General features: G+C 47.3%; 1 protein-coding gene across 1 annotated transcript; it reads right to left on the bottom strand.

Annotated features, from left to right (window-relative positions):
* Window positions 1-1,617: 1,617 nt before the first annotated feature.
* On the bottom strand, window positions 1,618-20,235 carry LOC121838375 (DNA-dependent metalloprotease SPRTN-like). The gene is made up of 8 exons (XM_042294575.1): window positions 19,958-20,235; window positions 17,361-17,524; window positions 16,419-16,527; window positions 15,899-15,943; window positions 14,601-14,675; window positions 11,420-11,660; window positions 7,003-7,076; window positions 1,618-5,095 (listed from the first exon to the last, which is right to left on the bottom strand). Exons 1-8 carry the CDS (start codon window positions 20,099-20,101, stop codon window positions 4,160-4,162), a joined length of 1,788 nt encoding a protein of 595 aa, XP_042150509.1. The 5' UTR covers window positions 20,102-20,235; the 3' UTR covers window positions 1,618-4,159.
* Between the last annotated feature and the right edge of the window lie 6,153 nt (window positions 20,236-26,388).

The following is a 26,388-nucleotide window of genomic DNA, read 5'->3' as shown; positions in this document are numbered from 1 at the left end:
AAAGCAGCACTCCTCTAGGCAGGAAGGTTGTCTTTTCTAAGCCTGTAATGAATGCACCTAGCATTAATTGCATTATAATCTTTGAGGTATTAGTTGGCGAATTTCAGTTGCTGCAGCATCGAGACTAATATGCACCCCTGCCAGACTGGGGCAATTTAATGTCAGTTCCATTGAATGATGTTATACTGATCGGCCAATCAGCATGTGGCGTTAAGTTTTCTGTGTGACAGAGGTATTGGACGACAAAGAGAACAAACTCCCCCCCCCCCCCAGTGAAGCAGTTACTTCTCTGCCTTGGGGAGCGGCGTTTTTCACACTTTGTCGTCTTAGCCTTACTTTCGCACTACCACAGCCACCGTAATTCACCAGGCGCTAACTTGGAGTTATCGCCTGGTGAATAACTAAACAATAGGCTGCGCTTTAATTGAAATATGCTAGCTCAAATGATAGCAAATTCTACTTATTGAAGCCACTAATTGCTTTTTAGAGCGCAGCTCTTAGGGGCCCGTTCCCGGCTTGAGCGGCGTCGGCGTCGCCGTAACCAAGGTCATCCCAAGGTCACTTGACCCCCAAGGTCACGTGACACCAAGGTCACGTGACCTTGGGGTCACGTGGGGGTCACGCCAAGGTCACCTTGGGGTCACGTGACCCCCACCCAAGGTCACCCCAAGGTCACGTGACCCCTCCCCCAGGGTCACGTGACCCCCGATGACATCAGTGACGTCACTGATGACGTCACCGGCATCCGTATCGTCAGCGTCATCATCACTGATGACGTCATCAGTGACGTCACTGATGACGTCACCGGCATCCGCATCGTCATTGTCATCATCACTGATGACGTCATCAGTGACGTCACTGATGACGTCACCGGCATCCGCATCGTCATCATCCGCATCGTCATCGTCGCTGATGACGTCATCAGTGACGTCACTGATGACGTCACCGGCATCCGCATCGTCATCATCACTGATGACGTCATCGGTATCCGCATCATCGTTACTGATGACGTCATCGTCACGTGACCCCCCTAGGTCACTTGACCACCCCCAGTACCCTTCCCTCCTCCTCCTCAAGAGCTGCGCTCTCATTCGGCGTTACAGGGAGTTGTAAACGGCTTTCACTTTTTTACACTCTGTCCCCCAAATCCGCCATGGTCGATAACATTATTCTGCAGTGCCCTTTCCGTTTTTAATATTTTCTGTCTTGGAACAGACATTATAGGAAAAGATTAGTTTACGTTTCACTTGTTTCATCGGGTCTTTCTTCAGAAATGTTTATGTGCAATGCACATATCCCAATGCAGACATTTGTCATCGGTGTCTACAAGATTTTTTGGAGTTGTTTTTTTTTTTTCCAACTTTTGAGACAAAATTTTTTCTTTTGTCCCTACTACAGCATACCAGCATGAAGTATGAATTAAACATACTATAAAAGTATGCTGACATTATTTGAACAAAGAAAATTACCCAAACCTTCCAGTCACAAAGTGCTTTATTCACACTGCTGACTCCAGGTTAGCAGCAGTTGAAGAAAGTGACTAAAATGTCAGCCAAAATTATTGGCAGTCGCAATAAATAAAATGCAAAAGGGGCAGCATGATGCCACACAAAAAGAGCATCCAAGCAGCCTTTTGGCGACATTTAACGGAGGCATTTAACAAACTTTTACGAGACTTTGGAAAGGAAAATGTCGGGAGCAGCAGTGAAAGCCTAAATTGTACCGGCAAATATCACTTGGCACAAAATATTTTCATGCAGAGCTGCAAAACCGGACAGATCTCGCAATATATAACATTTTCCAGACTCTATTTTGTCCTGAATGTACTGTGTAACACTATGCATTTGTGCCAACACAACTAAAAGAATAGGCAATGTTGTGGCATCAGCATAGCTCACGCTTGACATCTTTTTTTTACAGGATGACAGTTCTCACTTGGGCAATCTTACGTTGCATGTTGAAAATTTCCAGTTCTTAAGGTACAAATATAGGAATTAATAGTACTATGCATTTCCTGCATGCAACAATTTGTAACATGGTAGTCTTGGTGCATACCATAATTTTGGGCATTGTTTCTCATCACACCAACACCCTTGGGGAATTGCAACACTACATTTGTTTGTAATAATGCAAAGCAAAAGCTGCTTGTACGGCTATGGTCCCCGTTTAAATGTGTGTTCCTATGCCTTACAGTGCGTTTGCACCTGTGGATTCGAGGGCAAATCGGCACCAGCGGCAAGCGGATTTTCGGGTTGAATGGTTAAATTGGCTCTGTGCTGGCGGAACATCTCGATATGGGCCCGGACGGATCCAGATTTTTCACCAAAAACGAGCGGATTTCCCCACCCGGCTTTGAATTCCGCTCGTCGCCGGCATGGATCCGCTTGCAAAGTTGCAGTGTGAGTGCACCATTAAACAACTTCCCCATGCTTTGTAAGACTTCGGGGGTAAAAATGCCTCTTGAACGCAATTTTTGCTCGACTGCTAACAAAACGCAAAGATTCAATCTAGCATTTAAAAAAAAAAAATGCAACTCTGGAGACGATTTTCAAAGCTACATGTAAAGTGTATAAAACTTAATAAAGGGTGTTCCACGTAACTTTAGCCCAATTTTAATATTATTCTGGTGCATTTCAGGAAGACGGAACCAAAGGAATAAGTTTGCTCATTGTTTGGAGCGAGTCGGGCTATTTCTTTTTTTATTTTTCCAAATTAAATAAATAATTAGGATTAATGACTGAACTTCCTGAATATCCTATTTAGAGCAAACGTTCCACAGATAAAGTTGTACAGCGTCCTCAGAAACATCCAATCCAGTGTTTTTTTTATCGAGGAACATCTAACAACGCTTCGTTTTGCTGGGCCTGCAAGTAAAAAAGCCTGCGAGTGACCAAAAAAAAAAAAATGCGCGACTTTGTGCTCGGCTGTTTTGTGCCGAAGCGGTTTCAGCCGTGGCTCGAACAAACTAGGCCCGAACGCTGGACAGCAGATTCGTGCGACACTTCGTTTCACTTTAGGCACAAGCGCGGCAGACGTTACAGCCGAGAGCCAATCAAACGGTGCAAAAAGTGCACCGTCGTTGCACGCTCTCTGCACTTGGTGGGACAATCCGGTGGAGGAGCACGCACAGAAAGGCGGATACATTGGCTCGGCTTGATCAGCCCTTCGGCTCGCAAAGTTGGCCGCGCTCACGAAACAACTCGCTGTTGCGTGTCTTGCAGCCAGTGTGGTTACTAGTGCCCCACTTGCTTTAGACTTTTGGAAATGATGCATAGATTATGTGCAACTGCCATCAGTTGGTCGAGCGCTGGACACGAGCGATTTGTCGGCATTCGGAGTGTGCTCAGATCGAGTGGCGTTCCACACGAGTGCTGCGTTGGTGCTCGGCGCTAACACGGAACCAATCGCGGGCTTCACGCCGGAAGCGACGAGACCAACTGATGGCGGCTGCGCATAAACCATGCATCGTTTCATAATTTCAGGTAGGGTCTGATATCGCTCGAGCCATGCTTGAGAGCGCTACAATATAAGGGGCACGAGTGCACAACCACATGTTCTTTTTATAATTTACGGGCTTTTGTTTTAGAAACTCAGAAAAATGAATTGTGTTAGAGGTTTCTTGATAATAACCACTGAATTGGATGTTTTCAGGATGCTCTAAAACTTTATCATCGGAACTTTTCCCCTAAATAAAATATTTCGAATGTTAATCTTAGTTATTTCATTGGGCAAAACACAAGAAATACCCCGCCTTGCTCCAAACGATGCACACTCTTATTTCTTTGGCTTTGTCTTCCTAAAATGCACCAAAATATTTTTAAACCTAGGCTAAAGTTACGTGGAACACCCAGCATACAAACTACGAATTTAAAACATTCTATATAAACACTTGTTGTTCAAGTTCCTCTTTTGGGCAAAGGAAATTTGTTCGCCTTGCTGCTTTAGGATTATTGAGCATCCTGCGATACAATTCTAAAGGTGCAGACATAAAAAAAATACTAAAACTCTTAAAATGCACGTCCGACTCAAAAAGTTTTAAGAAGTTAAAAAAGAGAACTCGAGAAACTAAATTTCTGTTCGCGAATATCTCGCAAGGAAGCCTAAAAATTCTGCTCCCCTAAAATGAAAACAAGCAGTGTTACGCTCAAAAATCGCCCAATCACGCTTCTCCGAGGCAGACGGAATCGAGGTGCCTGTTGATCGCGCCGTGTTCGACCAAGCACTCGCAAACCGGACACTCCACAAACTCGGCACTGGTCGCAGAAGCTTGAGCGCCTGCCGTAACGTTGGTCTCGCGTTTGTTCGCAACATTGTTTGCAACGCTGTCCACCGCTTTCTTTGCGACAACGTCCACCGCGTCAACAGACTTGTCGAACGCGACGTCTTCGCAGTCGCTGTCGCTGTCCGAACTGATCAGCTCCCTCAGCAGCCTCATTCTCGCTGAACTCGATTTCCTGCTCACTTTCCTCACCCCCCTCGACTCGCCACCGCTGACTTGCCCTTTGTTCGAGTCGCCGAAGATCTCGACGAGCGTCCGCTGCACCGCCGCCGACTTGGACACCAACTTGGTCGGCGAATTTGTGCCGTGTCCGTGTCGATTGCTCCCCACCTCGAGTCTTAGCTTCGACATCGGACTGCCGAGCAACAACGTCAGCTTGCCGGGACTCCGGTCCCTGCTGCCAACGTTGGTCGAACTTTCGAATGCAAACGTTGGTTTAGGTCCGCCCACTTCCTCGTCGGCCTTGGATCTTGGCTTTGAAGTTGATTCGTCGTGCCGCGACGACGCCGGTTTGTTGGAACCGCGTCGATCGCCTCCGACGTTGGTCCACGGCTTCGACGCCGACCCGTTTTGCAACGACGACGTCGGCTCGTTGCCGCGTTGCGTCGTGCCAACGTTGGTTCGCCGTTGCTGCGATGTGGAATTCGCGACGCCGTTCGCCGTGGCTCGGTTTCCGAGGACGCAGCTCGGTCCCGAGGTGGCGCCCTCCGCCTTTTTCGGCTGGAAGTAGCGACTTACGTCTCCCGCACGGTTGCCGCCGCCGCCGAGAGTGTGGCCTTTGCCGCTGAAGGGAACTCTCGGCTGCTCTGGAACAGGCTGCAGAAATAGACGGGCGATCTTAGGTCAGAGGGGTGGATGGGAAAAGCTGCCGTTTTAAGAAAACCTGGCTCCCAAAATTACATTTGTTTCTGGAGTGCCCGATAGGAAACATGCACCACAAGATAAAATTTTTCCCTGATTTTACCTGCCTGGCCGTGAGAATCAATTAAAACTTACGCCTCCACAGCAAAACGAGCGAGTTTGTGACGTATACGCTGCAAGCTCATTCTAAGCAACCTCATGTCGTCTCGATTCAACAAGATCACTTTGACTGAAAAGTTGCTAGGCTCTAAAAAAGCAGTTTGAGCCAAGCGCATTGTGTAAATTAATATTCAAAGACTTTGAAATTATTATATTTTTTTTACAAAGGGCTTAATATATTTTTTTTATTTTTCTACAAAAAGAAACAAAAAGTTTAGCAATATTTACTTTGTTAGACGCAATTTAGGTGGGGGTAGCCCTGCTCTAGGCCCCGCCCAGTACTTTCTAAACTAAGCACCTTTTCTCAAGTCTCACTGGTTGGAGAGAGGATTCACGTGCGAAATGTTGGTTGTAAAATTGTTCCCCTGTGCCATAATACTAGCGTTTTAATCAAAAATATGTTTATGCTTGAGAAACAAATAATCTAGATAAAGTTATTATTGTTTAAATAAATATCCTGAGATTGCCTTTCTGCTTCAGTTTCAAACGACACCAAACATGGCTGCCTGCGTCAGCGGTGCAATCAACGAGAGCAGCTCGTCGAGCTCGTCTATTTCGATGAGTGCGAGTCCTTCTGCGTCCACTGAGGTGTTTAGACAAAGATCTGCTCAACTGATCTAGTTTGCACCAAGCAACTGTCGCAAGCCTTCGGAAGCGCCGCCAGTGCTGTGTGGGTGGTTGGGTTCATGGCGGGCAGTAGCGGGACTGGCCCGAGTCTAGCGTTCGACTTGAATTATGTTGGTTGATCTGGAGTGATTGGCTCCATTGCTTGCGTTGATACTGAATAAAGATATTGATTTCCGTAAAAGCGGCCCCGCTGCTCTGTGAATTATGCGACCGTTGTGATTGCAACCGGTTTCAATACCCTGAAGACACCTACACAGGTGAGAATTTGGGAGCGATTTAGCCGGAGGCAATTGGTCGTTTGGCTCGCATCAAGTTTGTTCAGGTTTGTTCCCGTCATTTCGCTTCGAAAGGAAAGTAGCACTCAAGTTTTGGAGTGCACCTGGCCTGCCAGTACGAATATTTTTAGGTCGCGTTTTAGTTGTGCGTCATGATGCTCACCCCTTTGTTCCCGGATGCCATGCAAGTAAATAACAAGAACAGAAAAGCTGGAAAGACTACATATTTATTTTGCTGATCTTTTTTTAGTACTCTGGGTCGCTTTTACCTCACACCGACAAATGCTGGCAGACGCTTGCACTGGACCGTGACTAGTGCATGATGAACGCTAGAATGCCGCGTTCATGGTCGCGTCTTGCAAGCGTTGCAGATTTTTTCGGACGGGGGCGGAGTAGCAGACAGACGAAGGAGAAAACGGACAACAATGTGCAGCTTTCATGTCCACATCTGGGCATTGTAGACGACGATACACGGTGGTGTGGAAGAGCAGACGATGCCGCAGGCTGCCGTGCACCTGCTCGCACGACTGGCAGGCAGTGTCGGACTTCCAGACTAGACGCACCGGACGTCGGAAAAATCGAGACAATAGGCTTACGAGCATGTTCGGCCGAGCGGCCAAGCCAATCCAGTAGTAACGGGCGGGGCCACTGATCTGTGGGCAGAGCTTAGAACAGGCCGTGACCTCCAGCAGTTTGATACTTAAGACCCATGTTATGGATAAAAAAAGACAACGGCGCGAGATGGCCACGAAAACATGCTTTTCATTTAAGGTTCGTCAAATTATGAGGCGCTATACTCACTTTTTTTGCTTGGCTGCCGTTCTGGAAGAGAGTCCGGATGTCGGGGCCGTCCGTCTTGAGCTTCTTAGCACCCGCTGCATTACGTGAAACTCAAATCAATAAGTATAAAAAAAGCAGTTGGGCTCAAGGGTCAACTTGGTTCAAGAGAGGCATTCCTTCAGTGCACGGTTTCTCAAAGATTCCATCTCGATGGACATTACACCTCGACTGATAGCCGAGGAACTCTTCCTGCGGTCTTGGTGTCGACATACAATAAAGCAGGGAAGATGCCCACAGGCTCTCTAATAATACTTCACGTACAGTATAGACCACTTACAACGTAACCGCTTATAGTGCAGGACCGGGTATAAGGCGGCTTTTTTAAACCACTGGTTCGCCTCCCATAGAACTCCATGTAATTACATACCGCTTAAATTGCAGGCGCGCGAAGGGAAATACCGGTTATAGTGCAGTTTTCGGAACAGCTCGGCGACCACGCCGACCGACCGACGCAGAGAGCACGCTTCCCTGTGCGACAATAGATAATGGCACGAGCCGCAAGCGGCACTCGCGGGGCAAGGAGGTTGCTCGAAGAAGCGGGGAGAAGCGAAGAGAGAGGTTTCAGTTGCCATAGCGACGGAGGGACGCACGCACGTGTCGTTCACGTGCGTGCGTCCCTCCGCTGCGTTGGAAACTTTGGAAACAACCGCAACGACAGACCAATCGCAGGTCGAGGAAAAGTGTTCGCGCGCGTTGCATGCCGGTCGCGGGCCGGTCGGCCGGTTGCTTCTATCCGTAAACATGGCGTCAATTTTGATCGTCGACGTAGACGGCGTGGTAAAAGCTCATCGTTCCGCGTAAAAGCGCTATCCTTGACTGTGAATTTTCGTTGTGTGTCGCTATGATAACCCACCACGTACTTGAAGGGAAGATCCACCTACTCGTGCGGCGATGTTGTGGCGGCACTCTCAAGACGGCAGAAACGCCCGTGTCGTTGTGTTTGTTTACTTCGACTACAGTGGTGCTTTCTAAGCATTTGTGTTTTCGAACAGCGCCCGGATTTCTTATTTGGAGCATTTCATGCCTGCGCTCAAGTTGAAGGTATTACTGGCGCGTACCGTATAAAGGATGCGAATTTTGACGCGTTTTCATTGCCACGCCGGAGAAAAGTGATTAGGGTTAGCAATCCTGAACGCTCGCAACGTCCGTCCACAATTCGCGACGCCGTTAAAAGGCTGCGCCAGGCAAAAGTTGCTCATTTCTTTTAAAATGTGTGACACACTTGAGAGAGAAGTGCACTAGTCTGGTGAAATAAAGACTTTCCTCAAACTAAGCTTTATTTGTCATCTAACATAAAATAAATTCTTTTACAAAGGTAAGTTGTGTGATGGCATGCATTTTGGCCTGAAAAATTGATGTTTTGGTTATAGCGCGGTACCGCTTATAGTGCGGATTTTTGCGACTCCCGCGACATACGTTATATGCGGTCTACACTGTACTAAGGAGTGATTGCCTTGTAGATACGCGTCAGTCTGTGACTCGGATATTTAAAAACAGCGCTTAAACAGAAAAAATGCTTACTGATTGGCAACCCAATGTCGTTAATGCAGTCACCTATTCTGATTTCTGCAATGTTCTTCGTCAATGAGTGCAAAATGAAATAGTTCTATTTAAGTGCTTTCCTCTCCTGCTACGATATCGAAAGAGGTTAGCAGTATGAATAAACAAAACAAGCAGAGGATCAATCAATTTTGAAAAGTCTGGGAGCCATAAGCGTACATTGAGAGATCCCGGGTTGGGGGTCCACATTACTTCGTGCCATGAACAGTTTATTTCACCGAGGTTTTTGAGGTTGCATAATAACGACCGATTCACGCGATGGACTGATCCGCGAACAGATTGATCACGCAATGACACATCCACGGTTCGTTTGTCTTCCAAGCGCATCCACACGAAAGAGACGATGAGCAGACGATAGCGAGTATGGACCGAACCTGTTCACAGCCCCGCAGTACCGCACATCTCCAACATCCCACGATCGCACTGTGGCATTGTTGTCCAAGAGCGAAGTCGACGTTTGCTACAGTGAAAAAGAGTCATGCACCGCTGTTGCATGCAGAGCGAGGCACAACACCGCGACAGGCTTAGCGCCCCTAGGTTTACATAGAGCCATATATTTGGAGAATCTGGCCAGTGGGTGTGGCGACGAAGGCACTGGACATCAGAAAAAGTGGAATCTAGAGAATAAAGTGCAGAAGGAGCGATAGAGGAAGGTGGGAGCAAAGAGAAAACAACAGCCATTTTGACGCAACACACTTTCGGTGCAAAGCACTGTTGAAGCTACACTTTGCTTGCTAAGGGCCGACCTCTTTTTCGCCTGAATAAAAGTTTGCGATCAAACGTCGAGAAAACTTCATTCGTTAGGTTCTTAACCCACCGAGGAATAACAGTATATTATTTTCTTGGCAGAACCAGCAATATAAAAGAAAATAACCGAAACTTAGATGCCGATCCCATGCATTCCACGGGGCGAGTGAATAAAAATGGTGGCCCCCCCCTCAGCTGGAAGCAGCCGGGAATTCACGTACATGTGCTTACGCCTTTCACTCTATGCCACAGGCCGATTGGCTCACTCAGGACAGGGCATTACGGCGGCATGATCATAAACTGGCCAAACCTTCCCAATATACGGTTCTGGGTTTACTAACCGAAGGCACGACAGTGACTCAAGCATGGTCCTGCTCGAGGAGACTTCGGCGTAAAGTCGAAAAGCGCCAGGGCTGGGGGAGGAGCGTTGAGATGCCTTCACGCACTCAATACTTGCGTGCAACACTTCAGCATGCCATAGCCACAAGAAAGGCCTTACTGGGTGAAAGATTAATTGGACATGCAAAAAAGACTGCGGTGTGCTGGACAAGTTTTGACAGAGGCTTCCTGACACGGAACCGGAGGAATACCGGAACCTGCATCGCGTCAGCTGGGCAAAGTTTCTGCAGCTCCTTTCACACGTGGAACCAAGAATCGTGCGGCAAAATGAACCAGCTTACGCAAAAAGCACAAGAATGCGGCAGCTCTGTATGAATCGTTCAAAAACAAAAAAAAACAAAAGAAATTGTATTGTTCCCACACTAAACGCTTTTTAAGTCAATGGCCCAACCAAAATTCACGAGTGAAAAAGCTCTGTGCCGTTTTGCCCCGTGCATCCGCGGACGAGGTGCGAATTGCAGGAATCGGTAATGCCACGGTCAAACGCCAGAGGTCGGCATTTTAGGTCGCCCTCACTCACCCTCACCCTCACAGCCACACTCATCTAAACCCCTAACTCACCCTCACCCTCACAGCTACACTCACCTTCAGCCCCACCCTCACCCTCACAGTCACACCGACCTTCAGCCCTTCACTCACCCTCACTGATCCTCACCGCCCTCACGCGCTCATACCCCTCACACCCCTCACGCACTCATGGCCCTCACGCCACTCACCACCCTCACGCCCCTCACTCACTCATGACCCTCACGCCCCTCATGCGCTCACGGCCCTCACGCCACACAGGCCCGCTTCAGATGGGGAAATTTTGCCCAGAAACTTGATGTCGCAACACCAGCAACACAGGCCGCCCGCATTTACACGCAGCAACCAATTGCTGCAATTTGCCGTCATCATCATAAAATTTTATTTTTCTTGCACTATTTAGACACACAATTACACACTATAAACATGTTTTTATGCATTTAAATCTCGTTGAGAATACTAATGCATCTCTCTGAAACAGTTTATTTCCAAAAACAATAAATTTCAAACTCAAACCAAGTCCTTTGTTGTCATCATCACCGGCACGAGGTATCATGCGAAAATATTGCGTCCCTGATTGGGTGCAGCCGCTTCAAAAGTCTTCAGATTGCTCAGAGTTGCTCGCTTGTCTCGAGCCCGACCCGATCTCAGAAATTCGTGTCGATCTAGGGCACTGTGATCTAGGAAAAGCTAGGGAACAACTCACCAGCAACACCAAGATTGCTGAGAAAGTTACTCCGTATGAAGGGGGCCTCACGCACTCACCGCCCTCCCGCCCCTCACGCACTCATGGCCCTCATGCCACTCACTGCCCTCACAACCCTCACACCCCTGACGCACTCATGACCCTCACGCACTCACATCCCTCATACCCCTCACGCACTCATGGCCCTCACGCCACTCACCGCCCTCACGCACTCATGGCCCTCACACGCCTCACGCCCATCACACTCACGGCCCTCACGGTCCTCACAGCCCTCACGGCCCTCACTCACCCTCACCTCACCGGTGAAGATGAGGGTGAGTGAAGGTGAGTGAGGGCCCTCATGAGTGAGGTTTGCCGAGCTATGCACGGTACGTGGTCCGCGGACGAAAACTAAGATTCGGTTCGTCGCGCGAGTCGGCCACGAATGGCACCGCGCCTCACCAGGGGGCTGCTTCTGCATCCCGCTCGTGTCCTTCCGCTTGCCCTCCGGTTCCCGGATCTTGACGAAGGTCCCGCCGCACGACCTCTGGTGGTCGGCCCACCAGGGGTCTCTCTCCGAGGGCGCCCGGTTCATGGCACGCTTCACCATGCCCCAGAAGGGCCGCCGATGCTGGCAGGGCCCCGTGCAGCGCCACCAGTGACGCCGGTAGCTCGCCACCTCGTCGTGGAAACTGTGGTACACCTGGCAGTGACAAGGAAAGAACAACCGACCGTGAGTCCGACGGTTAATTGTGAGGCGTCGGCCGTGGCCGTTCGAATGGGACGCTGAGAATCGAGAGGCAACACGACTCCGACGTAAGTCGCAAGGCGGTCTGCTTCCACGGTTCGTTTTGCCGGGGGGAAAGTTCCCTCCGTCAAATTTCCCCCGTGTCCTCCGCGGGGGCCTCGACCACGCTCGTCATGTGGGTCCGGACAGCCACTCGCAAGCTCTGTTGGCTGTAGGTCAATCGCCCAAGGCCTCCACTCTCTTCGGGTCCCGAAAGCAGGAAAGGGAAAGGGCTGCGCTCAAAATCTGACTCAAATGGATCCGAGCTACTCCGGCGGGTCGTGTCACGTGATAACGAAGATGGAGCGATGCTGGACGCGGGTAGGTTTTCGAACACAAGGGTACAAATCCCTTATTCTGGAGTAAAATAGAATAAAGTTTGGAACACGACCACAAATACGAGGGCCTGGCAGAATTTTGGACGGGCCTTCAGACTGCACCGTCCTCCAGTTATTACGACTACATTTTTGTTAGCCATACTCAGTCAATAGAGCTAGATTCTTATGTTTATAAAAGGTGCTTCGTAAGTAACACGGCACTAAGAATGCTGGGACTAAGAAGTGCAATTACTTTTACTGTATAAAATCTGTTGACGCTTAACGAGCGAGCAATATTCTCGTTTGTTTCCTCTACACTCCCGCCCCTTCATGTAATATTATTATCTCTGAATGTCTTTGAGGGAAATAGTCTCAAACTTGTATTCTCGCATTAAGAATACCGGAACAAGCCGAGCGGCACAATGATGCTTAGTGTCTCTTTTCGATTATTACTAGGGGTGTGTGAATACCGAATATAGTAGTTTTCGAATCGAATACCGAATTGATTTAAGAAAAAAAAGCCGAATATCGAATCGAATAATGAATAGCGATTTTATTTGTAGGAATTTTTCAAAATGAGCTGCGAATAAGATTATATGTGCAGAGTATGCGCCTGGTGCAGAATATGCATCTCGTATTGAACAAATGCTCAAATGTATAAAAGTTCTGAAGAAAAAAAAAAAGCAGCGGTTGTTGGGCTTTGGGCACTAAAGATCAAATTTTATGGCGCAAACATAATCTATCTACCCTAAACGTCAAAAAAAAAAAAAGTTACATCCACGTGTGCTTTTTCTTTGTTTAAAACACAACCTAACATTGCGTTTCTTTTTTTTTGCATATCTCACAAATGGGGCATTTTGCAACATTTGGTCTTCAATTTAAGGAAGAAAATGGGAACCCGGGATTTTATTTCACATAAATAAGCAGATAGGTGTTAAATCTGAGTAAACAGGTAAACAACATAACCTGAAGTAAAAAAAAAAAAATGTGGTTAGATAGCACAAGTCACCGTCCAACTGCTGCCATGCATCCATTTCTCCGTTTATCTATTCTGTTTTAAAGAGCCTAGATTTAAAAGAGGGAGCAAGCGAAAGTCTGCGAAACTGAAACCACGGAGACTGCTCCAGCGCAGATTGGTCGTAGGTGTGCGTGTGTTGTGTTGTCGCGTGGAAAAAGGTAGACGCTTTCGTCTTTTCGTCACCTTCTCGCTGTTCGTAATTCAAACGCGGCTATCGAACGGTTGGAAACCCTCTCAAATCTAGGCACACTATTTTTCCGTTCCGTTTCGTTCCGAATCAGAATTTGCGGCTTGCTGTTCCAAAAGAATGACGATAACTCGGCTGGTTTCATCGGCGTGGTTAACGTGGTTTTCTTTCCGTGATCGTGCAGTCGCCAATTTCTGCGAGTGCGGCAAGTGTTTTACATCGGCGATTCAATTTGAAACGAGGGGCTTTACTCGTGAAAAGAATTGGGCATGGTGCGAAATTCCGGCCTCCCAACAATTCCTCTCTGCAAGCGGTGCAAACGGGATGTTTTGATTGTGATTTAAGGGTAGGTTGTGTCACGACCGTGAGTAAATCTGCATGCTATCAAGTTTGTGGCGTTCGTTAGTTTTCGTTTTTTCTAACCTGAATGTTAGATTTTTGTGGAATGGCAGGACCAATAGGTGTTTCTAGCATGCTCTGTCTACATTACGGCACTTAGACCGGAAGAAAAAACTGCTTTTTTTTTTTCAGCTCCGCGCTGACCGCGCATCTTTGGGCGAATATATTGAATATTCGAATGACCGACTACTAGGAATTCGATTGGCAAATCGAATTATTCAGGAACTTTCTATTCGATTCGAATTCGTATATTTGAGTATTCGCAGACCCCTAATTATTACTTTTTAGGTGACGGGGGGAGATTTCAAACATGATTGGTGCACGGTCTTGCATAGTAACGCTTTGCAAGTGCTAATGTGCTACTGTAACTTTGCCACTTTATGTTAACCCTACACCGTAGCACACAGCCGTATTGGAAAGTAATTTTTAAGTGCAGTTCTTTTACTTTTTATTGAAGTAATGACGGCACAGTTGCATTTAAAAGCTTATTTGGGATTAAAAATATGTTCAAACAGCACTGTTGAACCATCCCCTTTTTCTTTTCTTCCAAAATCTGGCTTTCCAAGTCTGCGCTTGGTTGGTCAATAAAAAATTCATCTTTAAAAGTAACTTAAATCAGACTGGAAGCACACTGCAATTTGCTAGAAATCTGCCAAACCCAGCAGTCATTAGCTCTTTGTATTAGGTAAGGTGCAAGCGCTTTGTTGACGAAAAGCGTCAACTGCCTGCCCGAACACACAGTGATTACCTTTCCAAGTAAACCGCGAACTCATCACGCTTAACTGAGGCATCCTTAATAATGCATAAAAGACTAATGATTAGAAATGCACTAACAAAAAAGGCAGTATTGAATTCATAGCAACTTGGCCAAGTCAAGCGCACACATGACCCACAGTTAGCAGGCGGGCAAAGGTGCAAAAGGAGACGTAGCTTACCGTGATTTTGGCGCCGCTCTGTTCGTTGATGCGGCGCATGTGCTTGTGGAATTCGGTACCATGGGCATCATGGTCCTTTAAAAAAATAAACAAAGACTCAGCCTTGTGCTTCTAGCCAAACTTTCAGCTAATGTCGCACAAAAAAAGAAAAACAAGCCTAAAAGATTCATTAGTGGGGCACACCTCGCACTTCCCTCGCAATAAGGCCACTTCATCCTGGCGTTAAGGCCAAGCGAGGAACACTAAAAAAAAAATAAGAAATTGCAAAAAAAACAAATATTTAAGAGGTTTTTAGAACCACGGCTATCCCGTAGCACAGCGGTTCTCAAACTGTCGTTTGCTGACCCCCAGGGACCTTCAGTTCTTCACGACGGTACGTGCCAAATAAGAAAAAGAAAGGCTTTTAAAAAAATAAAAAAGGAAAACCCTTTTGTGCCATTGCACAAGAGCTCTGATGCAGAACGCATTGTGGATTCCCGAACGGCCTTCGAGGTGGTCGGGGGTCCGCCACGACCAAAAGTTTGAAACAGAGTTTGCACAGCCTTTGAGATGTTGAACTCAGTCTCATGTGCCATCGCTTCCTTATTATCCACGAGTCCTACTAATATCTTGTTGCAGAGGCTAGCAAGTTTTACGGTGAAGTAACGATAATAATAAACATTACTATTATTGCCATTATGTATTCACAAAATTATAAACAAACAACCAGAAAAACATGCAAGCAACACAACTAAAACTAGACTCATTTGCTTCAGCATTGTTGTTTCAAAAGTTTATAATAGTACCTACTGCCGTAAAATACCGGGGAAGTGCCCACGCCACTTTCACTGAAAACTGGGTTCATCTAGGCACGGGCGCTCGTCCGTTCAAATCAGGCAATTAACATATAATTTGCAGAATTACAAAGTTTGTAAAACGTTAACAGTGGGCGCTTGAACGAAATGTGCGCTTCCACGGCTTTTTACAATACAATTTTACGAATCACTCAAGCCAAGGGGATATTTGTAAGAAGAGCAGACATGTTTGTGCTAATTACAGCATTTTTTTTTTCTTTTTTTTGGCAGGGTTATTATTTAGAGTACACTTCACAGTGTTCCTAAACGATCCATGCTAAAGTGATACAAATTTATGTGCTGTATTTCAGTCGTGCAGCGTCAAGTTTGGCAAACATATTCTAACACATTTAGGGATTTTAATAAAATAAGCCCCATTTAGCAACTTTCAGTCGGAATACATTCCCCGTCACAGTTAAAATCATGCTGATGCTAATCACTGGCACATTGACAAAGACAACTTACCCTGTTGTTATGTGTGACAAAGAGGAAAGCATGGATCATCTCATGCTGAAAAAAACAAATGTTTTTCTTCAACACCATGTCGCCCGCAATTTAATTCTAATTCAACAGATGCTGAGGATGATTTTTCATCTATCAACGTGCATAAACTTCTCAACAAAAAAAATTATCGAGAGCTAAATTAATTTTTGCATAAATTTTTGGTGAGAGTTTGAACATTTCAGGTACTGTCCAGACCGGTTATAACGAAGTCGGTTATAACGAAATAGCGGCTGCAGCGAAGCGATCACGACTTCCCATTCCCTTTTGCACTTCGTTATAACCAAAGTCGGTTATAACAAAATAGCGGATATAGCGAAGTGATTTCCGATTCCCGTTGACTTCTTTATAACCGGCCTCGACAGTAAAGTGAAGCCGGCAAAAACTGGAAATCCAAGCATCACACCTGCTTTCTCTTTGTGTAACCTTCACTGAAAATGATTACAAGCCAAGTTGAAAGGTAGCACGAAAATGGTGTACTTACAAGAAGTGTCTCAACAAGGTCTTTGCGTGGCCGCAGTTTCAACAACGGCTCGCTTAGCTTCACGGAACAGAGGCCACCCCTTCCTTCGTAGCAGCAAAGACCAGCACACCTGAAGAAGGGGATGAAAGTCTACCCTGAGACTCACAAAAAGAAGGATACCATGCTCTCACCACCGTTACTCTTACGATTCAAAGCATCTTGATTTCAACAAGTACAGCCTGGCGAGGAGCATGGCCGGGTGCTTCAGTGAGCCCATATTAGGGATTGCTTAGGTGAAAGAATCAACTGGTAGTTCATTCATATTTCTGTTTTACCATGCCAGACAACATCCACAACATTCCAAATAAAAAAAAAAAAACACAAAAAAGACCCCCTAATTTTACTTAGAGAGTACAGGTCAAAATAGGGCCACCAAACCTCTTGGCATTAGAGCATGCAATGAGGAATTCAAGTGTAGTGTCACCTAATCGCGGTTAGGTATAAAAGAGCGGAGAGCTCCTGAAGGAAACATGGTAAGAAATAGCCAGCTATATTTTCAAATTGTCCTACCAAAACGCAGGCCTTTGGCTTTCTAGCCTCGTGTACAAGTTTCTTTTCGGCCCACTGCACAATATGCGATTAGTAAAATCCCAATCTAAACTTGTCTATCCCAGCCCAAAGCTAATTTCACGGTCTCTTCAAAAAGGACATCCAAATCAGCGCTAGTCAGGGACCCAACGTTTCGAGGCCTTCTTAGCCTCTTCTACAAAACCGTTAAAGGGCAGCATTTTTTTTCTTGTTTTTGCATCATATTTTTTTTTACAGAGGTGTATTTCTCCTTGGATTGGCAACATCGTCGAATCAAACCGAGGGCCCTCAGATCGTAGTTTGAGAGTTCGGAGGCTCCGCTCTCCTCTCCTGTACGGATGAGCTGAACTGCGAGGTGGGGGGAAACGGTCTTACAGGGTCATGCGAGAGCTCCACTTGACCTCGACGCCGAGCAGCTTGCCCCAGAAGTAGGCGTCGTTGAACTCCAGGAAAAGGCCGTGGATGTCCGGGTTAGGGTCGGTCAGCTCCCAGTACGGGTCCACGACCGACACCTTCCGCCGGGGCGGTGGCACGGACGGCTGAGGGAGGGGCGAAGTTTGGAAACCCTGAAGCCGCACTCAAACTGCCCGTCCGTCGTACAAAAGATGCAGTGTTCGCCGACAACATGAGGACAGATTTATCAGCAAACACAATCCGAGCATATCCGGGCACATTAGCCTCGTATGTATGTGCGATTCGAATATGTCTGCAGACAGATTTTGTGCAGCCAATGTGGTGGGACCATCCTTACAAAGAAAAGCATACTTTGGACGGTATCACAGACTGTTTTTCGTACGACGTACAAGCAGCGTGAGTGGGGCTTAAAGGGGGTTGTATTACAACACTGGCTCGAAATGTTCCTCCTTTTGCGCAAGCTTACTGGTTACCGCCGTGATGCAAGAATGCTCAGACGACGTACTCCAGGTCGCTAGTTGTGTGCAGTGCAGGCAACGGCAATGCCAGGCGAAGGGAGAAAGGGCGGGCACTAGGGAGGTGGAAACGGGAGAGGAGGGCAATGGTGGGGGAGGGGACAAAGGGAGAGCACTATACTCCGGTCACCCTTAAACTGAGGCAGTGCCTCCTATAGAAGTTAAACTATGCCTGTCAGCTCCGAGCACTGGCAAGCGGAAGGAAGAGGGCAAATAGTATGTGTGGTTGCCGCGCGGTGGAGCCACCTAGGCATACAAACCTGCAGTGTATTGAAGCCAACCACCTCTTCCGTAGGAGGATCAATGATGTCGTCCCAGCAGCACCGACAGCAAGAAATCGGAATGCTTTTGACTAAGAGCTCAGGACCAGCTTGCCGTTTTACAACAGAATATTGCTTCTTATTTTCCTACCTTTTCACCCGCACACGACCCGGCGCCAATTATTTTTATGCGCGCGATTCAGGGTGACCGCCAAAGCCCCAAACGGCCGCCAAAGCAGACGGCAAACCGGCCCAACCGGCCAAGCGTTCCCCGCGATCGCGCTGCAAAAGCGAAGCCTGGCCTTGCTTGTTTCGTAGTTTCATATTTTGTCTCAATGAAACCCGTTTGAATCAGGGTGGTCACATCCAGAACAGTGTTTCATATGTTGTTAAAAAAACATATATATATCTTCAACAATAATGTAAATACAACATGCTAGAGAAATAGAAAAAACGAACGTCCGCCAGGCGACACTACCTAACCGTACGTGCGTGTTGTGAGATGAAGCATCGGGCCTGGACACCTTTAGAGAGAAGCTGACAGGCATAGTGTAACTTATATAGGAGGCACTGGCTGAGGCTACCTGGTTCTCCACACGTGGGTATGACCGGGAGCGCGATGACGGGTAGAAGACAGGCGCATGACTAGTCCAACGAGGACGTAGCTTCCACCGCAGTCTCAGCTTAGGGGTGAATGGTGTATAGGAATGTTAGAGAAAAGAGGAGGTTTCTCTCTTCCTCCTAGTGCTTACCCATCCCCCCTCGCCTGGCGTTGCCTTCGCCCCTCTGCATGTAACTAGTGTCACGGAGTATGGGTCATCAAAGTCTCTGCTGTGGCGTAATTTCTGGGATATAAAAACAAACTTTTTCCCGTCAGTCTCGCCTTCGCAGAACGTGATGGCATAGTAACGGGCAGTGCATTGTTGCAGTCGTGAACATTTTGTTCCATGTAATTTTTTTTTCTGCAACTGCGACTGCGCAGAGGGTAAAACTAACGCGTGTTGCGTATGTCATTAACGTTGAGGAGTAAGTGTACCTAGGGGGCTGTGTTCGACAAATGTTTTGTTTCTCCTAAAAAGAAACGTAAGTGGATATCGCGTCTGATTGGTTAGAGGCTCAAATGATGAAAGTTCGCTCCTTCGTCATTTCAGCCTCTAACCAATCAGACGCGATACCGTTACTTCCGTCACTTCCGTTTCTTTTGAGGAATGAATGGATGAGCATCGTACCGGCGTGCGGTCGTGTATCACTACTGTGTGAGCACGTTAAAGACCCCAGGCTAGCGGTTGTACTGCACTGGCTAAATTGCTCATCTACAGCGTGTGACTCGTCGCAACTTTAAATGGCTGACCAACTACACGCTGTATAAATATCCCCACAACCCCAATTATTATTTTTGAGGAAAAACGAAACATTTGTCGAACATAGCACCCCAGGTATCTAGTAAGCGTAGAAAAATTGTTGCACCGCCCCTTTAAGCCATCACCTAAGATGTCGACGGTCTGAAATTCGGCTTATTACAGAAAGTAGGGGGTCAGTACTTTTGATGAATTCGCGGCTGTCGTTTGGTTTGCAAAATTTGCGTCTTTAGTCTTTATTTTCTGGCTCTGGAGAGCCGCGGCACCGCGGAAAGGCAGCAGCCCGTACCATGAAGGCCCGCGATGCCGCGTCTAGTGAACATGATGTGATGAGTATATACAGCGTCGGTGATAGCTGAGCGATATAGTAGCTATACGACTCTGGCCCCTTCTTTTCGGGCACACCCCTGCTGCGAAGTGTTCACCTTGGGAGCTGACGGCGGCGGCTTGGACGTTTTCGACGTCTCTTCGACGTCCCAGTCGCGAAGGCTGACGAGGAAAGCTTGTTCGTCGTCGAACTCGCGCTGGAGTTCCATGGCGATGCGGACGTCGTCGTCGACATCTTGCATTTTGCGACGATTATCCGCTGCTTAGACCAATTGCTCCTAGCTGTAGCTTGCGTTTATATTCCTGAACAGGAACATGTAAAAAGTTTAGCTCTTTAAAAAAATACCAGGCGCCCGACTGCACTCGGCTCTCGCGGGCGCGGGGAATCTGATGTTGATTCGGCCAACTCGTTGTACTATTAGCGTATTCGATTTTTTGTTTTATATATAAGCCCAATTAAATTTGAAAACATCAATGAAAAGAATTTATAATTTACACCAAATATAATTGCACTAAGAATCTAAGGATACGTTTTAATTCAAAGGAAAGCACAACTCCCTAGCGGCTGCTCTTTAAACGTAAGAAATGGCCGCGCCTAGTTAGCTTGGATAAAGTCGTTTTGTAGTTCTAGTTTCGTTTTTCCTTCCGCTTCATTGCAGCTCACTGCAATGAAGCGGAAGCACACTGCAATGAAGCGACACCCCTACATGTGATGCAGCTGCACTGCATCACATGTAGGGGTGTCGCGAACTTTTGTCGAACCGGGATTTCGTCGTTGAACCTCAAGATTAGACTGGTTCGCCGAACCTTGGAACTTTCACTAAATATCGAAGGAGGTTCGACTCACTGATCTCAATAACGTTGGATCGGCGAGTGCGGCCACCGGACGGCCATCTTGCATGCAGCTTTTTTTTGTTTGGCTAGCGTTGCAGAGGCCGGCGGCGGCGTGCCGAAATACGTTTTCTACGCGTTCGTCGTTATTGCCCGAAGACGTTCTCAAATCCTATGTGAGCCGTGATACACTGCCGTTGGGAACACGTGGAAATTTTTACGAAAGTGCAGGGCCGCAGGAAATAGGCACAGCTCGTCGAAAGCAAGTTTCGCCGGTCTCGCGGCGTGTCCAAAGCTTCCTTGGCTGGCACGTCGAAGTGCTGTCTCTCTGTGCCAAGAATCGACGCCGTGTAGATCTGTTTTGCAAATGCAATGTGCGTGAAGCCGTATGTGCCTCTGGACCAGCGTCATACTTTACTCTGACGACTGTATACTTGCGGCACTCGCGATCCAGAAACGAGCTTGATCCAGCGTCCAGTAGCGACGAAAGAAGAAGGGGGGGGGGGGGGGGGGGGGGAAGGTACGTCTTTTTTTTTTTGTCGCTAGACGATTTACAGAATACCGCGCAGAAACATCCTTCGAAGTCGCTCCGAACTCAAAATGTGTCTCACGTCGGAAGTATTGCGCTTTTGTGTTTGGTTCAAGGAAAGTTTAATTTGTGACATACGTGTCCTTTCCAGCCACATAAGAATATTTCTTGTTGTTGTTCTCTGAGAAATTTAGTGCCCCTTTAATACTACAGCGAAATATCGGCGCTTATTTCTTGTTCTCTACGTGTTCAAGGGAGCAGTATATCACATCGGACACACCAATCTCTTGTTGAAAAAGACACGAAAATGAATTTTAAAACGAATGAAACGATTAGCAAAGATCGCCTGGTGGATGTCGCTAAAGCCTCGTTGGTAATGCCCATCTAGGGACCTTGACAGGTAGTGACGATGCCTGTCTCGCTGACTTCATCTCGCCAGCTCTCCGGCCAAGAGGGTAAGGAGGAACTCCCCAGTCACCAGGACTCTCTTTAGTGTGTCCCCAGACATCGCTATTTCCCCTCTACAAGATCACAAAAGATAAACTCGTCACTCAAAATTCGTACAAAAGTAGCTTTGCGGTCAGTTGCGGTGGCCTGATTGCTGGCGTGATTTGGCTGCTTCGATGGTTGTAACGGCCAAGTCATCTTGTCGACGTCAGCCTCGCCGCAGCTTTGCTTGTCCCGAGACAGTCTACATCACGATTGCGCCGGATGTGACGTGCTGTCCGCTGGCGCTCTCTGAGCGCTTGCCGGACTGGGCCGTTTATAACGAAAAATACAGCCCTCAGGCTCGAAATACAAATGTGCGGTTGTCATTTACGGATATTGTGGATCATATATTCAGCCCATTTCTGAACACGACGGGTATATTTCATATTTCGTTGAAACATTCCTTTAAAACAAAAGTTTCTCGGGTTATTTTTTTATTTATTTATATATATATATATACATATATATATATATATTTTTTTTTTGGGGGGGGGGGGGGGGGGGGGGGGGGGGAGAAAGACGCGAGGAAGTATGAAGCTTGGCAATTGCCCCACCGGGGTCCAGCAGTGCAGATACACAATTTTTTTTTTAAACGCGATGTTCCCAAGCTGCTCAAATTGTTGGCATCCCGAGAGCTTCTATCTTGCGTCGTTGCAAAAATCACGAAAAAATGCTATACGCACGCGCAATTTGTGAGTTTTGTAAAGCACATATAAAGAAAAGACACAACATTACATCAAAATATATGTAAGCTTTTCTGTTTTTTTTTGTTTTTTAGTGTGCCGTTTTTGTTGCAATTTCTACGAAACGAGAATAGTGTAAATAAACAGCTATACAAATGAATTTCCCCGAAGCTTGTGTGGGAAATAGTAAATTGCGGGGTTCTAGTGGTAACAGAACATTGTAACAGTGCGGGTAAGTTCTGTAATGCCGCCATTAGAGAGTCAGGCTTAATTAACTCTGAACAGGGCAAATATACAAACTTTGCAGTGCTCTATTTTTTTTGCGTTTGTTTTTCAAACAATATTAGTTATAATAGGCTCACTTCAATTTTGCATCTTTATTAAGCAGGTAAAGAAATCAAACGGAATGAAGTTAACTTTCTCGTCTTCTGACACCTCCTCTTCTGACACCTCCGCCCCCTCTTTTCTCGCTTTTTTTTTCTTTGCCCCTAAACACATGACTCGTAAAGTTATATTTTTGTATTATCGTTGCGGTCATTTTTCCCACCATATTCATCTCTGGTGCTAGTCTTCTCAAAGACAGCACACGGCGCCAACCTTCAAGAATCGCGGACTTCCAAGCTTGATGGCACCCGGGAAACGTTTGGCCGTCCATGCGCTCACTCAACTGCTGGAGCGGCAATCAAACTGTGCACGCGCTGTGAACATCTATGGTGTCTAAGAGGTCAATGAGCTCACGCGCGAACGATATAGAAGAAAACAAATGGTGAAGGTCAGTCATGGCTGCGCCCATTTGCTAAAAAAAATAGTCTATACAGGTCTTGCATTTGACGTCATTGCACCGTGCTGGTGGCTTTTCATATACCTTGTCGTGCAGAGAAAAAAAATCGGTGGTGAAAAATCTGTGCTGCAGAGGGTACGCGCTCAGCAGCAAGGTCACCGCCATGACCACTAACGTGACGCTTTGGTCAACTGAAAACGCGCTGACACTAGAAAGAAGCCTTCAGTTGGTGATGTTATTTTTACAGCGGAGCTGTTAAGGGCTAGTTTCCCCGGGATTGTGTCCCCCGCAAAGAAATGAAGACACCGAATTCTGGACACCTACCGCCATCTATGAGCGATGGCGGCAAGCCACGTACCTGGTTGCCGCTGTCGCTCATAGATGGCGGCAGCCCCACGGGAGCCAGAGTTGCGCGTTCATCTCTGTAGCGCCGTCTTTCTGGCACGGCATGTTGATACCGCTCCTCACATGACTGAATTCGGCGAATAGCGGCGCCGCGCGTTCGACGCGCGCGGCGCGCTCAAAAGCAGGGGAACGTACGCCGGGGCGCGTGCAACGTCTGCTTTCCTGCACGGCATTTGATCCGGCTCCTCACGTGATCGGATCTCAGCGAATAACGGCGCAGCGGCATGTGGAAAACAGACGCGCAAATCTCCCCCCTTTCACCCCCAACTTTCTCCCCCAAACCCCCAAAACGCACGGAGAACCAGTGACAAAAGCGCCAGTGCGCAAACAGTATTGGCTCTCTCTTTCCCCCCAACCTCTATCACAACGCTTCTCTCTCTCTGGCTTCCCTCTGCTTGCCAGCTTGCGGCCGGACATTACTTTCCCTTGTACAGCTCCGCTGGTCTTCCTTCTTCACCAGAGTGGAAAGGCTGACAGTTTTTTTTATGGCATGGAATCTCTTCTGTCCATCTGCTGCAGTTAAGTCATGCTGTCAATGACAGTGTTGTTAGAATAATAGGTCAAAAAGAAGGCCTTGGGTGTCGCGATTCTGGTCGTCCAATAAAATATATTTTCAACATGATGGCAATGATAACGGGAACTGGAGCGCCACGTCTGCATGCTCCACCTGAAGCGCGAGGTCTCGAGGTGGCTGTTTTACGTGTGTTCCATTTCGGGCAATCATCAAGGAACGAAGAACATGAATTCTCTTAGGAAAGGGTCTCTTTTGGTGCGCCAGAGAATCACACTTCCCAAACGACTGAAAGAGACAATCTACCAAAATGCCCCAGGGAAGGACCTGGACCCTTCGAGGAGAGAAAAGGTGAGCCCCTAGATGCACGCTTCATCCTGGGTACACTGGAGGAACCAGGATGTTTCAATGGGCTTCCCAACTTTCAGGTATTTTGCCTCGTTCACAGATCATGCTCAGAGCAAACTCGCATTTCTTGTATCCCAGGAAACGATACGTACGCTCGTTGTCACTAGAGTGTTTTAGTAGATCGTTCCGATACCTGCATGGTTGAGATTACGCATGCGCAGAACGCAATGGAAGGGCCAGCGTATTGCGTGCGCGTTGCGCGCTAGCGGGCTTTGCGGAAATTAAACTGCGTCACCTATGGAACGAAAAACCGAAAGCCGCATTTTCTTGCGAGCGCTAGTTCTTATTTAAAAAAAAATGAAACAAATCGAAGGTCGAAGTGCCTCTCAACTCTCCACGCCGACTTTCGAGTGACGTCTGTGGGGGTTCACGTGGTTTCGCCTTGGGCCCTCTCTTCAGAGACCCCAGCCGCTTCCTCCGCGATTGTCGACTTTCAGAGGATTAGCCTCGTCGAAGGTCGCGGCGAGCGATGGACACAAAGGACGGTTCGCCACGGGGCTGACGGCGAGTGCAACAGCGGAAGGGGACAGGGTTTGTTGACTTCCGCGTATCCCCCTGAGACGCCGTCATTTTAGTTCCCGTAGCTGCCACCGGCGGCTGCAGATCGGCAAATAATTCGTTTTTTGCCTAGCGATTACGCAGCAGAATAGCCGTTTTTTGGGAAAAGGTGACGCGTTTTTGGTCACTTGGGCTTGTATGAACAATATAAAAAATGCAAACTGGCAATTCTTTGAGCATTAAAACCGTTGCACTGCCCCTTTAAAGACGGCGGTCATCTCGACTGGCGCAGCAAGGGCGACGTGGTGTCCGCGAAGTTCAGTGCTAAGTGAAAAATTGCGTGGTGTTCACCTCGGCGATTCTTTCCGGGACCCACCGTGATTGAATCAGATCGCCGTGCAGTTGAAGGAGTGCGTAGTGAAAATGTTCAGCGTTCGCAATGTGCGTGAACGCTGCGATCTGGTCAACGCTAAGCCTCTTCGCGCAGTTCATAGCCGGCAGACGAAAGACTCTTCGAGAGATCACCGAAGTTGTCGCTATGCACTGGACATTGGCAGGTCATAAATTTCTTCCCGCGATAGCATTGATAAAAGGTGCCGTTTCCACGAGACGATTGACGGAGGCTCAATCCGTGATCGAATTTGGCTATTAATTTGTACCTGTAGCCTCCGTACCCCGAAGAAAAGCGCGCTTGACCAAGCAGCTCAGCGGCTTAGTTTAATTTAAAATAAAATTATTGGAAACGTCTTCTTTTTCAGTATTTCTTTTGAGGGACATGGTAGTGCTATAAGCACGCAGAATTCTACGACTCTGGCAATTTGAATCAAAAAGATCACGCGAGGTGTTCTCTCGGCAACGTAACGCACATCTAGAATCGGTTCGAGCAGGTAGTTTTTAGCATGCGCGATACTACTGCGTGTTGCGTACGTGAGAGCCACCAATGCTATACTAAAACTGTCTATAAAGATGCCTGATACGGTATACATAAGGTATGCGCAAAGGCGTCGGCGGGTAATGGGGTATCGTTATCGGAGTCATCAGATATCGATTTGCTAAACCTTCCAAGCATGGTTGAGGTGTTAAAAGATGCACTGCAGTGGCATTTTCTGCCAATGAGCTGCCAGTAACAACAACCCTCATGCACGTTAGATGGTCGAGATGCTCGCTATGGAGGAACACGCGGAAGGTTGCGTCAGCACCACATCTATCACCGTTCACAAAAAAAGAAAAAAAAGAAAAGACAATACCTACAAAATGTCACGCCCCAAACAACAACAGCACGAGCTTGTAGCGGGTTAGTTTAAAAACAATAAATTTTAGTTATTTCTGTGTAAAGCTTTTTGTATAATTTTGTTTAAGTGTTTATTATCAGTAGTATTCTTTATTCGTGCAAT

The sequence above is a fragment of the Ixodes scapularis genome, unplaced genomic scaffold (assembly GCF_016920785.2).
Source record: "Ixodes scapularis isolate PalLabHiFi unplaced genomic scaffold, ASM1692078v2 PGA_scaffold6__148_contigs__length_123643588, whole genome shotgun sequence".
NCBI lineage: Eukaryota > Metazoa > Arthropoda > Arachnida > Ixodida > Ixodidae > Ixodes > Ixodes scapularis.
This window is presented reverse-complemented; position numbering and strand designations above follow the sequence as displayed.